The following is a 17,991-nucleotide window of genomic DNA, read 5'->3' on the forward strand; positions in this document are numbered from 1 at the left end:
TTCACATCTGGTTTATTGTGCTCAGATCTGGTCACTAAGATTCGTAGAGTGAAATACCTTTGGAGAGGGTGCAGAAGCTGATAATGAAAATTACATCAGGATTGTGCGATATTTGTTATGATGATAGACTGAGAACATGCAAACTACAATGTTTTGTAGATAAAAGATGGGGGGAGTATAAAATTGAGACATTTAAGCTATTGAGAGATATTTTCTGGTTGACAATGGAGAGATTTTTTTATATAATAGAACACCCCCCCTCCTATCTGACAAACTCAGGGACCGCCCCGGGCGGCAACAGCTCTAGCTACACCACTGCGTATTCCTATCTCTTTTACAATGCAAAGATTGGTTACTTCTGTGATAGCCATTTTGGCTAACTGAAATGTTGGCTTTCATTGAATGCTGGTAATTATGATATTTGTGAACACAAATCAGTTTGAAAACCATGAAAATGTTAGTGCTCACTTACCCTTGCTTGACTTTGCATTGTGTGGCTGAGCAGTATAAAGCACTGGTTTTAGACACCAGTTTCATTCAAGCATAGGTTTGAATCTCCGACTAGAATTATTATTTTGCCAGCCTTGTTGGCCGAATGGTTAGAGTACGTACTCTCCAGCCAAAAGGCTGCAGGTTCAAATCCTTCTGTGGGCATGGGTGTTTGTAATTGTCTTTGAAAATACTAGTGGTGGTGGGCAGTAGATGGTGTTGGCGTAGATGATGGTAGTTGCAGTGTGCTGTAGTTGATGGATTGAGTGGTAGAGATGGAAAGTTATAGAGTAGATGCCCTTCCTCGATGAGTCTTTGGACTCCTTGGAGGTGTCGCATAATAATAATAATTATCTTCTCATTATATAATATGTTAAGATGAATAGTTAAATTATCATTAATAATTCTTTAATGGTTTTCTCCTGTGCACATAATTATAATTAAATCAACTTTAAACATCAGTCACCGAGCATTGCCTAAGCATCCATAATCATTGTCATGCACAAAGCAGCACAAATAGACAAGGGTTCTAATTCGCATTAATGTCTCACTGCCCTATTTAAAGTCTCTAAGTGTGGTCAAGTTGCCCATTATGGTGCTTATTCTACTATAGGATGATGGTTTCTCAGATTTTCGATTGATTTTTAGATCAATACTTTTAAAGGTTTAGAACGTTTTGTGTAGCATAGGCAGTTTTCCAAAATATTCTTTCAGTTTTCAAGTGACTTCTTTTTAATATCAAAGTATTTTTCATTTTGCCTCATGTAATGTATCCAGTGCATTGTTGTCATTATAAGTAATGCTAAGGTTCCTCACTTCCTAATGATATCTTCTAAAGGATGAATGCAAACTTATTCCAAACTCTCATATAAGCAGTCTGATAGTCTGAACATTGGTTTAAAAAAAAAAAAATCAAGTTGCATATTATGATGAACCAGTACAGAAAAACTTGAACATGAGGTTGACTTTTTTTGGGGGGGGGGGATGATCACAATGTCATTAATACTCTTATAATGCATGTTTCAAATTAGGGTTAACCAAAACTGTTACGCTTATTAATTCTTTTATTGAAATGTCGGTTGAAAGATTGCTGAACTAAACTAGCAGTGATAGTACAATGGTAGAAAACACTTAACACAAATGCAATCAGGAATACATATCAATACTAGAAGTAGAAAAAACTATCAAAAACCCAAAATGTGGAATGTCACATGGGGTAAATTGGATAATTCACCAAAAATGCTCTACTATGGATGTATAAATGTTTTACAGTGGCTACACTGAATAATTTAGAATACCTGGTTTGTAAATTGAATTCCAGATGACTGGAGTAAAGCTCTCATAGTAACCATCTATAAAAAGTGAAATAAAAGAGAATAACAGAGGAATTTTTCTATCAAGTGTTCCTGGTAAGATTCATGCAAGTTACACTGCTTGGAAAGAAGTCAGTGGACATCCCCAATGGGCAAGGTGCATTCTGCCATGTAATGAGTCAAGTGTGTTTGTAGCCAGTATAAATTGAAGAAATATGATGCTCCCAAGTCAGTGCAACTATGCCTGGGTGAAATGGTTGTGAGAAGGGAAGTGATGGATTTTGAAAGAGGCCACTTCACTGAACAAAAGCTTTCATGAAGTGATATCAGTTATAGGTTTCAGTTTTTGCTGCTTTCACCTTGAAAGCTGTACAAACTGAAACCTATATTGATCCAACAAACCAAAACTTTTGGGAAACGACAATGTTCAAGAAAGCATCAAAAAACATTGCAAAAGAATGACAAAAGATAACACAAATTGTTTAAATGCTGTGCAGAAAAAATGCCCCAAGTTCGTGCATTGGTTTCAAAAAATTTTAGAAGGATGAGATCTAAGATACTAAGATGACATGAGATAAAACTGTCAAACTTACTGAGCAGCTGCAGTTAGAGTTAATGAAAACAACATGGAAGAGTTTGAATCACATGTGTGGTGCAATTGCTGATGAAGACTTTCTTTTTTCTTCTTCATCTTCTCCCTACTACATATTAGGCCTACTGGCCTGTTACAGAGCTAACTTGAGCTCTTCTAAGTCGTACCCGTCTCAAGGATAAGGTAATTAGCCCTATGCCTCCCGGTATCTCGTGTGTTCACGGGGCCAGTTTGCCTGCTTGTCGGAGCAAAAACCCCAGATAAACTGTGGAAAAAACCCTGCTGCCCATGCCCAAGACCAGCTAACTTGCCTATGTCTGAGAAAGATCCTTAAGCTCCTCACGTCGGTAAAAATAATCAAACCTAGGACACTCCTTTCCCAGGCATATGATTGTGAAGCGCATAGCCACTAGGCTAACCACACTGACAATGAATACTTTATTCAGTTAATTTGAATGGGGTAAAGGCCAAAGCTAGTCAATTCAAGGCTTCACCATAACCAAAAGAAGAGCCACAACATTTTGTAAACAAGCAGTTGGCACAAGATATCATGAAATTAAAGATGCAATGGTATGATTTGAGAAAATGAATCCTGCCATGCAGTTTTTAAAAGTGCAAAGAGGATGATATATTTGACTTCTGATTGAGATATATATTAGGAAAAGAAAAAGGCCAGTCCAGTCGTCTCTGGATAAATCTGCATGAAATATTGAATGCCATTAATTCAAATAATTTTTCATTTATATGTACATGTACTGAATTCCCAATGTTTTTATTCCTCATTTTAACTTTTTAATACTGTTTAGCATGTATTAAATTTATTTATGTAGGTCAAATTCTGACACACATATGAAGGTTCATGGAATGTGATCCTTATATATATTAGCGACTGCCTGTATTGTGTCAGTTATTTATGTTTACATTAAAAACATATTTGTAAAAGCAGAAGTAAACTCTAAACACTATGTTCATCAGTTTTTCACAATATTAAACTTACTTTGCGTACATCTCCTTTGATATCATCAAGTCTCTGTGATAATCTTGACTCTGCTCGATCGAGGGATGCAACAAATTCTTGTCGTTGCACTTCCAGTCTTGTTGTTGCCCGATTTAATTCTTGAATCCTTGTAGTGTGCCTCTGACTTTCCCCCTCTATGGCAATCAGTTGCTGAATGATTTGTTGTAGCAAGGCTACAACATTACTGTCTGAATAAAATCAAGATGAGTTTCAGTTATTTCTGAATTTAAAAAAAATGAATTATTTGTTAAAAGAAATTTTATTTTATTTTTCTTATTGCATTTTAGATGCATTTTCCAAAATACACAAGAATCTGATATATTCATTCTGAATCTGATAGGTGATTTGAACTCATCATACAGTTTTCCCCTCCTCAATTTTTTCCCGAGAAATTCATTATCACTCATATTCAGTACTACTTGGAGACTGGCCTCTTAACTAATACACAGTTGACAGTATGGATTCTTTAACTGTCAATTACCAGAGGATTCCAGTATGAATTTCACAAATGTTGATCTTGCTTTTATTGCTTGCTTTTGGACAAATGGCATCATAAAATTTGGGAAATTTCAAATGATTGTTCTTAATATTTTTAAGGAATATGATCAAGTTTGTCATTAATGTCCATTAAGTTCCCATCACATGCTTTGTCTTCTGACTATTGCAAGTAGGTTGTCAACTTTCTCTCTCTGGACATATATTATGCATGATGGTAGATGGATCTTTATCCTGAAACTTTATAATCATCATCATCAAATTCGTGACATGCACTCTAAGGGGGTACAAGATATTATTATTATCCCAAGACCCCATGGAGTCAAAGACTCATCTAGGAGGTCCTTTTGTCATATACACACACACACACACACACAGCTCATCATACCATGCCTTAAACACACTCAAATTCTCTGCAGACACTACCCTCTCAGGCAAGGCATTCAATCATTCACAACTCTGCATGCAAAAAACCTGTGTCACTTCTCCCCCCCCCTCCCGTGCTCACACTCTCCTTATACAGCTTCCAGGGATGACCTCTGATTCTCTCCTGATCTCACCGTTTTCTGTAAAAATTCTCCACCATTCATCCTATAACTCCTTACCAACTTGTAGGTCTCTATCATATCACACCTCCTCCTCCTATTCACTAGACTCTGCAAATTGCATCTTCTCAACCTTTCCGCATATTCAGCATTCCACAGATCAGAAACTACCTTAGTCGGTTGCCTCTGGATCCTTTCCAATATCTCTTCATCCTTTTGAAAACCAAATCTCTTCATCCTTTTGAAAAACACCAAATCTGTGCACAGTAGTCCATGTGGGGCTTAATCAAAGCCTTATACAATGGAACAAGAATCTCCTTACTTCTACCAGTCAGTGTCCTCTGCATCATTCCCAGAATTCTTTATGTTGTCTTCACAATTTTGGCAATGTGTCCCATAAATTTCAGATCCTTATCCTCTATTACCCCAAGATCCCTTATTTCCTCCACCTCCAACAATATACCCTCACCAAGCATAAATTTTACATCTCATCTTGCTATATGTATGTGCCGAAGAATGTGAAGGTGTTACGTCTCATACTGCTCTATTATTATTTGTTATATTATTTCTTATCTCACTTGTTCTCAGCTATTCCATTGCCGACAAATTTATATTCTTTTAAGTCGAATGCACCAGCCAGCAACTGAATTCTGACACACAATTTAAAACTACTAAAAAGCAATATAAGGATCAAGTGGTTTGCAGTCGTGGTCCCCCCTTCTTAGTTACTAATGGATTCCCCTTTCTTGTGCAAGGTCCGAAATTTAACAAGTGGTAACTCAATTCTCAGAACAATGACAGACTCGTGAGGTTTGAATTAAAGAAATACATTTATTTAGACAAACATATATATACACTTTAGTCAGAAATTCCAATTCTAAAGAGTCTGAACTCCCCCCCCCCTTTTAAGTTAATGTATCCAAAAGGTTTACTCTAAAATCTTATACTATCAATCTCATACTCTACGTTCAGGCTCGGTTAATTCTTACAGAGTGCTCAGTTCCCATATATAGGAATAACACATATACATAGATACATTCTATAATCTTAGTATGGAGCATATCAGACGTACTTCGTCTTGCAAAATTCACATGAGACAATATTCTCTCTTATGTTCAGGCTTTATCCTCCCCCAAAATTCAGTTAATATTCAAATTTAAATTTAACACAATGATATAAATATTTCTTCCAACATAAACAGTCCAAAACCTTGGTTCCCAGCTCAGCTTAAGCTTAGGGTGTCACTTGCTCCTTAGACGTAGACAGAATGTCCAAAAGGGATACAGTTCTTTAGATACAAAATGGAAGTTGACTATATGGAGCTCCTTAACGTTCTGTTTCTTATACCCTCTTTGGTTATTATTCAATTTTAATACGAAAGCTTGCACTGTACCGTTCTTGCTTTTCTGGTAGTTATTGGGACTTCTTTAATTAGACTTCCGGGTTTCCTCACTGTATATTTCTTATGGCGTCTGCGACATACTTCTATTCTTTTCTTCGAAAGATCACCTTTCGCTGACTTATACGTTGTCATGGCTAACCAACGGCTCTTTCTGGCAGCATTCCTTCGACGTGGCTACACTCGACATGGAACGTACAGCAACCAGGAAAGTTGGTGCTGAGTACAGCGGCAAGCTTCACAGCTATCCAGGACTTCGATCAGGAACCAGGAATAGAAAACAAGAGAACGATTTAATTCCGTGCTGAAACTTATATAGTTAATGTGAGCACCCTCTCTTGGTGACTACGTCATGCACATAGCGGCGGCTGATTGGTCACCGCAGCTCCAAACTGTTTTTGACATGGCTCAATACGTATATCATCTTATATACATCTTTCAGCATTTATACATATCTTCCTTTGTTAAATAATCCACAAACAGTATCTATTTAAATTATGGGTTTCTCAAAATTTACTTAATATCTACAAAAATTGGTTATACACAGTTCTGAGTTACCAAGATGCACATTTTCTTCTAGAGGCATAAACATGTCCATATCCATGGCTTTTAACGTTACCTTATGTTGGGTCGGAAATAGGATGACTCATTAAAAGTGAATCGGCACTTTTTCCGACACAACAAAGGATCTGTGGACTGTTTGGCTAAATGAGAAGAATGAAAACGTCGACGTATGTGAGAGGTGTCAGAATAGACTGGAGCGATTACGAATGGAAGCAGACATCGGGACTGTAGCGGAGGAACTTCGGCAGGAGTTTGTGAAAACGAAAAGTGACCTTCATCTTCTGCAAGAGGAATTGGAAGCGCTCAGTAAGGAAGTTCTGGAAATTAAAACTGAGTTAAATGTGTTGAATAGAGAAATAAGGACTATGGAGATTACTGTAGCTGAAGTAACTAGAACAGGATTAAGTATGGAAGAGTATGGTGATTGATGAAGTAATAAATAGTATGGGAGTGATTGGGAGTCAACAGAATGAAAGCACAAGAGGTCTAGAAGAAACGAGATGTCTTGAGAGTGAGGGAGTAAGTAAAAGAGCGTTGAGTAGCGAAACTGGGAGAGTCATGGTGAATAGCGTAGAAAATGTGGCCGTGGGTGATGCTTGTTTGGACTTGAATGAAGTTATAAGCGGTAAAATATATGGTGATTCTATGATTAAGGGTATGGAGAGCGGTATGCCTGAGGAGTGCTTGGCTGGTGGAACAATAGAGAGAGGACATGATGCAGAAAAGATGATAGTTATGGTCAGGCCCGTTTCTACATTTTACGAGGCCCTATGCGAAATGGAAAAGCAGGGCCCCTGAAAGTTAGTAACTTTTATGGAAATTTTAAATGGAAGAATATCTTGTTAATTAATTAATAACCATATTTGCCGGAGTATAAGACGCACTTTTTTCTTTGAAAATAGGTCTGAAAAACAGGGTGCGTCTTATACGCCGATACTCAGTTTTTTATTACTTTAATTTCTGGAAATTTCCTCTGTTCCAAGTTACGCGATTTCTTTCTTGCAGTGTGTGATAGCATTTCGATTACGTAGAGTTCAGTGGATGCGCATGTTGTCGCGGGAGTTGTGAAAGGTGATAAATTTTCTCTGAATTTCTTTGCAAATTGTTGCTGAAAAACGTCAGCATTGCTACAATATTGCATATAAGCTACGTGTGATTGCATATACTAGAGAAAATGGAAACAGGGTTGCAGATAGGCATTTCGGGCCACCCCCAACTGAGAAAATGATAAGAACTTGGCGGAATCAGGAAGAGGAGGCCATTGATGCCATCTAGTCACTCCTAATCCTCCTCAGAACTCTCATATCTGTGGTCTCCAGTTTCTGATCAAGTGTTTTATTTCTAACACAGCTCTCATATCTATAATTGGTTTGAACACCATCTTGTATATAACTAATTGGTGTGTAATGGAGGGGACTCAGTGTGAGAGAACTAGATCTGGTGAGTGCATCAGAGAACTTGACATTCACCAAGATTCACCAACTGAAGACAACATTGTGGTGATGTCTCCAGTTGGGAAGAGTGATTGTGCATTCTTTCCCTGGAAGATTTGCCAGGCAAAGACCACATGGTAGTGAGGCAACAGAAGCAGACAAAATGATTGAATTACTGAGTGATCATTTTTCAAATGTGTACAATCCAGGCGAGATATTGCAATACTAAATATGATACTGACTGATGAGAGAATAGAGCCCTAGGGTAGATGGGATATCAGCCCATGTATTATTGTGAGATTGTTCAAGAGAATTGGCAGCTCTGCTGGTCTGTTTAATTTGTCTTAGCTCTGGGAACGAGCCAAGGGGAGTGGATAGAAAGCAAAATAATTTCATTGCATAAAGAATGCTTGGTGATAGACGTAACAAATTACAGACCAATCTGTATCTCAGGGGTGGTGATTAAGGTATTGGAGCAGTTGGTAAAAGGTAGAATTCAGAAATGGATGAACAGAAATATGATATTCTGTTGGGGGACATCGTTGTTTTTATGAAAGCTAAGTCATGCCTCAGTAATATGCTCACTTTTTTTAATAATAATTTTGGATGGCGCTAGTGTCCTTGGTAAATGTGGCGGTCGTGTTTAGCTAGTCTAGAAAACGTGTTTTTAAAGTTAAATATAGTGAGGCTTTTTGTCACAAATTGTGCTGCAGTTGTGCATCGGTTAGATACAAGTGTCCTTCAGTGGTATTATTGTTTAGAACTGTGTTGTATATATTGTGTTTTCACTACCATTTGTTTCACTATATCAACGTGTAAAGATGGCGTCCAACAAGAAACGTACGTCAGTGGCACGCAGGACTTCTGCTACTACACGAAAGGCTGGCTCAGCGTTAGATTTTTCGCAATGGATGCATTGCGGAAACTGCTATATGTATGCGCCGAAAAATGTGAAGGATCTGTGGTCGGTCTGGCAAAATGAGAAGAACGAAAATGCCGACATATGTGAGAAGTGTTGGGATAGGCTGGAGCGTTTAGGAATGGAAGCTGACATCGGGACCGTAGCGGAAGAACTTCGGCAGGAGTTTATGAAAATGAAAAATGACCTTCATCTTCTTCATGAGGAAGTGGAAGTGATCGGTAAGGAGATACTGGAAGTTAAAGCTGAGTTTAATGTGTTAAACAGAGAAATTAGGACTATAGAGATTACTTTAGCTGAAGTAACTAGAACAGGATTACATATGGGTGAGTCTTTGGTGAATGATTCAGTAATAAATAGTATGGGAGTGATTGGGAGTCAACAAAATAAAACCACCAGTGGCCTAGAAGAAATGAGATGTAGTGAGAGTGGGGGGGTAAGTAATAGAGAATTGAGTAATGAAGCTGGGAGAGTCATGCTGAATAGTGTAGAGAATGAGTCCATGAGTGTGGACTTGAATGAAGTTAAGAGTGGTAAAATATATGGTGATTCTATGATTAAGGGTATGGAGAATGGTATGCATGAGGAGTGCTTGGCTGATGGGACAATAGAAAGAGTGGCTTTAGCAATAAAGAGAGGGCATGAAGCAGACAAGATGATAGTTATGGTGGGTACGAATGACCTGAGAGGTAGTATAAATCGGGTAGGAAAAGATTTAAGAACATTATTAGATATTGTGAAGAGGAAAAGTGTCAATGGGAGGATAGTGTGTGTGCTGCCTCGTTTTGACAATTACGAGTTAAGTAGACGAGCAATGATAATGAATGATATGATTGCAAGAATGTGCAAAAAAAGAGGTCTGGAGTTTGTTGATGTTTGGAGTGTGTTTGAAGGAAAAAGGCAGTTGTATGCTAGAGATGGACTGCATCATAACATGGAAGGACATAAGCGTTTGAAGAAGTTATTGTTTTCTGAACAGGTTGAAGTTATTGGGCAGGGAAACTAATATTGAAAAGGTTGAGTGTAAGAGAGAGAAACTTTAGCACAGATTATGTATTTATTGATCCTTATAGGCTGAATAAATTGCAGAAGAGAGGGGATAAAAATCGGCATAGGACTACGGTAGTTAGTGACTTATATATCAGTTCTAAAGCCGGTACAAGATCTAGAGGGAATCTGCAATTTTTGTATACCAATGCTAGAAGCATTCGAAATAAGAGAGAAGAATTTTTGGCATTAGTCAGTGAAATCTCACCAAAAGTTGTAGGCATTAGCGAAACTTGGCTGTCAGCAGAAGATGTGCTCACTGGAATTGAATGTGATGGGTACAGTATTTTCAGGGAGGATAGAGAAGATAGAACAGGAGGAGGAGTACTGTTGATGATAGCTGATGTGTTGCAGCCAAAGAAAGTAGTATATCATGATGATAGACATGTGAATGAGAGTTCATTTGAGGCAGTCTGGTGCGAAATAGTGACCAACGCAACCAAATATACAGTTGGATGCTGCTATAGGCCAGGGAGTACGGGGGGAGATATTGAATTCATGCATCAGCAACTTAGTGCAATGAGTGAAGGCTTAGTGATTATTATGGGGGATTTTAATTATGGTGATATCAATTGGAAGGAGGAAATATCACGTAGCAAAAAGGAAATGGAGTTCATACATCTTCTACGAGATAATTACTTGAAACAGCACATAACTGAAGGGACACGTGGTGTGAGAGTGTTGGACCTGGTTATTGGTTCAGAGGTTATATGCATAAGTAAGGTGTCCTCGTTACCTCCAGTTGGTGAAAGCGATCATGTGGTATTGACTTGGGAGGTTGCAAAATCTGTGGATTTTTCTATTAAGAAGGGGTATGTACGGAACTACAGGTTAGGCAATTATAACAAGCTTTGGAGTGAGCTTGCAGCCATCCCATGGCAGAACATATTGGGAAAGATGTTAGCAGTGCTTGGGATAAAATCAGCGGGTATCTGAGGAAAGCAATATCAGATTGTGTCCCCATGGTCAGGAGGTCAAACAAGGCAGGCATTAGATGGATGAGCAGTAGTATCAAGCTTGAACTGCAAAAAAAGAAAATGTTATGGAGAATTTACAAGGAGAAAGGTGATCAGGACACCCATGAGCAGTACAAGGCTCAAGCTAGGAAGGTTACCAGCATAGTAAGAAAAGCTAAATCAGATTATGAGAAGACCTTAGCCAAAGAGATCAAGGGTAATCCCAAAGAGTTCTTCCGCTATGTGGCAAGTAAGAGGAAGAATGACTTCGGAAGGATAACCTTAGTGGGTGCTGATGGTATTGAGGTGACAAAATCGGATGTAATAGTCGAGTTACTGAGTGATCACTTTTCAAAAGTCTATCACCCAAGTGAGGATATCTCTATACCTGTAGCAATACCTAATGTGAGAATTGAAGCTAAAGAATCAGAGGTATTAAATATATTGCAAAACTTAAATGCAAACACTGCGGTAGGCTTAGATGGAATATCAGCTCGGGTGTTGCGTGAATGTGCAAATGAATTGTCAACCCCTCTTACTTGGATATTTAATTTAAGTTTGAACTCTGGTATGGTCCCTAGGGAGTGGAAGTTAGGCAAAGTGGTTCCTTTGCATAAGGGTGGCTCTAAAACTGCGGTATTCAATTACAGACCAATCACCATCTCAGGAGTAGTGGTAAAAGTATTGGAAAAGTTGGTTAAAGACAAAATTCAAGAATGGGTGGATCAGGATATGATACTCTATAGAGGCCAACATGGTTTTGTTAAAGGTAGATCCTGCCTTAGCAATCTATTAACTATCCATAATAGAATAACATCAGAGTTGGACAAAGGAACTGGCTACACAGTGGTACTTCTGGATTTTGCTAAGGCTTTTGACAGGATACCCCATAGAACACTGTTACGCAAATTGGAGCAGATGGGAATGGATATTAAATTGGTGATATGGATAGGAGAATGGCTCAGGGAGAGATACCATAAGGTGGTGTATGGAGGAGCCGAATCCAGAATGAGGCAGGTGACCAGTGGTGTGCCTCAGGGCTCTGTGCTTGGGCCAATGTTGTTTAATTTGTATATAAATGATATAGGAAACGGCTTAAAGGGAGATATTCAGTTGTTTGCTGATGATGCAAAGTTGTGTAGTGCAATAAAAAATCAAGCTGATGTTGAAAGTTTGCAGGAGGATTTAAATAAGCTGGTAAAATGGGCAAAAGAAAATGGATATCAGTTCAATGTGGAAAAGTCTAAAGTCATGCATTTTGGGATTAAAAGATTACCAGCTGTGTACTACATCGATGGAAAGGTACTCCAAGAGATTGATGAGGCTAGGGACTTAGGGGTATTGGTAGATAGGGAGATGAAGTTCAGAGGACACATTGCTAAGGTGTCCAAGATTGCACATAGGATTACTTGGTTGTTGAGGAACACACTGACATCCAGAGATAAAGAGGTTATTATTCCCCTTTATAAAGCATTGATACTTCCACATTTGGATTACTTTGCTCAGGTCTGGTCACCTGGATTCCTTGGAGATGAGGAGGCTGTGGAGAGGGTTCAGAGAAGAGTGACCAAGTTGGTGAGTGATATAAAAAATGCTCCCTACGTTGATAGATTGAGAGCTTGTGGATTGCAGAGATTGGTTGATAGGCGAAGAAGAGGGGATATGATAGAAACATTCAAATTACTAAAAGGTTTTTATAGGATTGATGCAGGGGAAATGTTTCAGCTGTGTGATAGTGATGGAAGAACAAGAGGTCATCTCTGGAAATTAAAGAAGAGTGTGGTTAACAAAGGTGTCAGAACAAGGTTTTTTGCCTGGAGGGTGGTGAATGAGTGGAATTCATTGCCTGACTTAGTTGTGAGCTCTTCATCTGTAAATGAATTCAAGAAGAGATATGACAGATATTGTTTTGCTAGTTTGGGTCTCCCGCGATGAGTCTACTGACTCCATGGAGATACCCGTAATAATAATAATAAATAATAATAATAATAATATTAGTGACTATAGAGTTGGATAAAAGAAATGGCTACACCAGGGGTATCTAGCATGCTTCCCTGAACTGTTAGTAATGTAGCCCCATAAGATCTTAAACTTTTAACATTATTATGTGATGCAAAAAATATGCTGACTTTCTTTCCATTTTGATACAGGAATTTGAGAATAGGTTTCAAGATTTCAGAAAAAATTATCGATTTTTTTTTGTATATTTGCGACTCCATTTTCAGTTGACATAAATACATTACCTTCAAATTTTCAAATGGAATGTATAGAGTTGCAATGAGTTATTCAACTCAAAGAAAAATTTGATCATGTCTCTTTGCTAGATTTTTATAAGACCTATCTTCCCAGAGAAAAATATCCTTTGCTTCACAATAATGCTTTATTCATGTCATTGCTTTTTGTTAATATGTACATTTGTGAACAAATATTTTCAAGAATGAAGCATACGAAGAGTAAAGTTAGATCAAAAATTTCTGACGAGAACCTTGAGCGCTCACTACGAATTGCAAACAAGGCCAAATATCTCACTAGTTTTGTGTTTATGCTACTCTCTTTTTTTAATGTTATAATAAAAATTTAAAAAAAATAAAGGAAGTTTTGTTACATTAACTATATTATATACATTAACTATATTATACATTTTATATGTGGCCCAATACAGTTCCTCTTCACTCAATATGGTGGCCCAGGCAAGCCAAAAGGCAAAGGCATTTGACAGAATACCACATGGAACTCATTTATATAAAGTGGAGCAAATGAAATTGAATTTGAAACTGGCGAGTAGTATATGGGGGAGTTGAATCCAGGCTATTTAATGTGTATGTCACTAATATAGGAAATGATGGAGAAATATTCAGTCCTTTATGATGACACATAGTTGGGTCAATAATCAATGATAATACTGTGGGATGATTTAAAGTGGGGTAAATGATAACGTTTGTAAATTTAATGTGAAAAATTATAAGGCTGTGCACTTTGTAATGAAGCTATCACAAGCTGTACACTACATTGATGGAGCTAGATTACAAGAAATTGAAGAGTCTAGCAATTTGAGGGTGGTTATGAACAGGAAGTTGAAGTTTAGAGTGCATATTGTTGGGTAATTTTTTTAATTCACTTAAACCATGTTGCACTTTTTCTGGGGTGCTTATCCTCCAGTGCTAATGCAGAGTATTGCTTTACAAATATCTACAGTTGTAAAGATAAACTAGAAATAACTGAATAGCAAAACAGACATAATGTCTTAAATCTTTCTTATATCATAAATCTTTAGATTTTCATATCATTATGAGAGTTTTAATGGCTTATCAGAACACACTAAGTCAAGAAGAAAATATTTCTTTACCAATGTTTCACCTCCAATATTTTGGAGGTGAAACATTGAATCACCCCCAAACTTACAGTACATTAGTACTGTATGTTTATAACATGGACTAAGTGCTTTTTATTATTTATTTTATTTCTTTTTTATATTTTGTATTTATTTTTTATGTAATCCAGAAACCCTGCTCTAGGTACAACACATGGAATTTTTTCAAAATCTTCAGGGGAGAACCAGAGGTCATCCCTGGAAACTGTATAAAGAGGGTGTGAGTAGGGGAGTGAGAGGCAGGTTTTTTTTCATGAAGAGTTGTGAATGATTGGAATGCCTTGCCTGAGAGGGTGGTGTCTGCAAGGAGTTTGAGTGTGTTTAAGACACGGTATGATGAGATGAATGTGTGATATAAGGACCTCCCAGATGAGTCTTTGACTCCATGAGGTCTTGGGATAATAATAATAATAATAAACAAGTTGGTAGGCTCACACTGGAATATAAAATTTGTCACCCACCTAAATACAACCACTGCCAATAACTACTCAGCCAAAAAGACCAGCAAAGTTACTGAGGCATTCTCAAGGTTAGAGTAATTACAATCACAATGGCACACAAATGTAGAAATGAGTAAGAGTGCAAAATATTCAAATTAGAGCCCTAATATTTTAACTGCATCTTCTGAGTGCAGATAAATGGAAAGAAGAACACCAAAACTATACATTTATGAATCAATACAGGTAAGGGAAGGAAAAAATGGTCAAGCTGAATGTGCTCAATACTTTCATGGATTAAGATGAAGAAAAAATACTATTTTAAAAATATGTTGCTTAAGAAGTGGGACTTTATTCTGAAAATCAATATAAATATGTGGCCAGTCAACTTCTTTAACACCTTGAGAACTGGTATCTAATTAGCGACCAGTATGGATTTCGCCACTCTAGATCCACAAGTAATCTGGCCTATATTACTCACATTTGGATACATTCCATGAAAAAGTTTGGAAAAACTCATACCATTGTTCTTGACATACATCTCCAAGGCTTTTGATAGGGTTTGGCAATGAGGGCTTCTCAACAAGTTACCATAATTTGGACTGCCTTTGACCTTGTGTAAATGGATTGCCAGTTTTATCTCAAATCGATCCCTATGTGGGATGGTGGATGGTATTCTCTCCTCAGACTTTCCTGTCAGTTACCAGTGTTCCTCAGGGCTCTGTCATTTCACTCACCCTCTTCCTGGTTTATACAAACAACCTGCTCTCATTGGCTGCAAACCCTGTTCATAGTTTGCTGATGATAGTATGCTTCACTCATTCTACTCATATAACAAGCCTTGCAGTACTCAAACATCTGAAGCTTCAAGATCATTTGTAACAAGTGCCCTGAAACACTGCTCTCCACAATATCCTTGATTGGGGTGAAAGCAACCAAGTCAACTTTAATGCTTCCAAATTGTAGTTTTGCTTGTTTTTTTCCCCAGAAAAAAAAAATAAATAATCCTCAGCAAAACAGGTAAGACTAAATATCTCTTCTTGGACTGACTCTTACTTCAAACCTTTCCTGGCACAATCATATCACTTCTATAGCATCAGCAGCTTTCAAAAAACTTGCCTGCCATTTCCAGTCAAGATGGTACTTCTCTGCCGAACAGCTACTTAATCTGTATAAATCCCAAATCTGATCAACATTGGAATACTGTTCTCATGTATGGGGTGGTGCACCTAAAACCTCCCTAAAAATTCTTCGTGCTGTTCAGAAAAGGGTATTGCAGTTTATAAATGACTTCATTTGCAGACCTCTTCAGCCACTTTCCCATAGAGGATTAGTGTCTGCATTGTCTCTTCTACATATATTTCTATGGCCATTGTTCAGCAGAACTGGCATCCATTTTTGCTTCCTGTTTTTGCCAGATCTGCAGGAACTTGTGCTTCAGAAGTTTGGAATGATTATCAATAGATTACTCTATTCCTACCCTGCCCTCACACAGAATCTGTTTGTTATAGACTCCTTTACTTAAAAAAAAAAAAAAAAAATATATATATATATATAGGTTGAGGAATGATGGTATACAAAAGACATTGCTAAATAGAGCAAATGATTGGGTGCCTAATGTGGATAACAAACTAGAGCTCTGTAATTAAAATAAAAAGCCAAAAGGCTAGTTTTCTGGCAATTGAATAGATATTAAATGGATAAGAATCCTATATTGTTATATAGCCAGTAAGTGAAACTCAAGATCGATAACTACGATCTATGAGTTTCAATGAAAGTGAAACTCAAGATCGATAACTACGATCTATGAGTTTCAATGCCGAAAAACTATCGGCGAAGGCATTGAAATTGATATTGCCTTTGCCGATAGTTTTTCGGCATTGAAACTCATAGATCGTAGTTATCGATCTTGAGTTTCACTTACTGGCTATATAACAATATAGGATTCTTATCCATTTAATAAACTAGAGCTCTTTAATGATTAGGGCATTTCATCCTGGGAAAGCAGCCCACCCTCCGACCTCCAAGGAAAAATCCATAGAGAAATGGAAAGCATTGAAGGATTACAAGTGAATGAATGCATTTAGAATAAGTACTCTAAATGTTAGCAAGACAGACTGACATTTATACTGTTTAATGTTTTAAGGGAATGTTCTAAGATGCTAAGAATGACATTGCCTTAGCTGTTTAATTAGTCTTGACAAGAGGCGTCTTTAAAGAGTGGGAGAGATAACATAAGGAATTCCATTTGGTATCCAGAGTACATTGAATATTGCATATCTGGAATGGTAGGAGATCTTATACTAAGATTCTTCAGTTAATTGTTGGTATTGAGACCACACATTTCTAAACATATAACAGGTTTATTAAAACAAAAAAAAAAAAATTAGAAAAAAAATAATTACACATGGCAGATGTTGTCAGAACTTCACAACTGGTATGTACAAGGCGCTGTGACTAGGAAAAAAACCATTGTATTAATTACAGTGTGTGCATTGGAACAATGCTAGTTGTTGCTATATGTTATATGTTTAGAAACATGTAGTCTCAGTACCAAAAATTAACTGAAGAATTATTAAACCATAGAAATATTTGTATTTACTCCAAGATTGTCAGTGCAAAAATTGTATGAAAAGTAACAAGCTAGGGAATTGGCTTTCTTCCATGGTTAAGTATGCATTAAAATGTAGAAAGTTTTTTCACTTAGTTACAAAGTAAATTATACTTAACAATAAAGTATATTCTTGTTTAATCTTTTATCCAAGTGTAAACAAACAAAGTGTGGAGGCTGTTGACTTCACATCAGTTACCTTAGTATCCCATAATGCAGTTTTTTTTTGCACATGTATATTGTTATGCACCAAGGGAAGGGTCACAACCCAGAATGGTTTTGACCTTTATTGAGGTCTCTTCAGTTCGAGCCAGACTCAGGAAAATACCAAGGACAAACTAATTCAAGAATATAATTTCTTGTCGAGTATAATTTACTTTGTAACCAAGTGGAAAAACTATAATTATTTTTGATCCAGAGCATTTTAATAAGGTGATACACTTTTGACTACTTGCATATGAAAATATATGACTTCTGCATTAATTCAACCTTGGTATCTTCCTGGTTCTGGCTCCCACTAATGATATTTTAATAATGTTCATCATTGGCTTGATTCTGGGAAGTAGAGAAGTCCTACTTGGTGGTAGGTTTCTACCTGTCATTGAGTAGAGCCATCAAGGAGAGTTTGATGAGTTTAAAAGTAATCCCTTTGGGTCACTCAATGAGATTTAGAGTGATCTTATTGATCTCTCAGAGTTTAAAGTTTAACTATTGTGGTACTGTTAAAGTTTCCTTCCCCCCCCCACTGAAATTTAACAGTACCACAATAAAGGTCAAAACCAATCTGAGTAGTGAACCTTTTC

General features: G+C 37.3%; 2 protein-coding genes across 2 annotated transcripts in view; one reads left to right on the forward strand and one right to left on the reverse strand.

Moving 5' to 3' along the window:
- The window catches only part of LOC150096139 (mitogen-activated protein kinase kinase kinase 4-like), a 734,047-nt gene that overhangs the window by 599,361 nt on the left and 116,695 nt on the right, over positions 1–17,991 (forward strand). The window lies entirely within an intron of this gene.
- The window catches only part of LOC150096140 (techylectin-5B-like), a 144,398-nt gene that overhangs the window by 117,801 nt on the left and 8,606 nt on the right, over positions 1–17,991 (reverse strand). Inside the window, exon 2 of the mRNA XM_090409258.1 lies at positions 3,392–3,600. Within this exon, the coding sequence (XP_090265384.1) occupies positions 3,392–3,600 (209 nt within the window). The remainder of the gene's footprint in view (positions 1–3,391; positions 3,601–17,991) is intronic.

Source organism: Typopeltis vanoorti, chromosome 19 (genome assembly GCF_054136105.1).
Source record: "Typopeltis vanoorti isolate ZY-2024b chromosome 19, IOZ_Tvanoo_1.0, whole genome shotgun sequence".
Taxonomy (NCBI): Eukaryota; Metazoa; Arthropoda; class Arachnida; order Uropygi; family Thelyphonidae; genus Typopeltis; species Typopeltis vanoorti.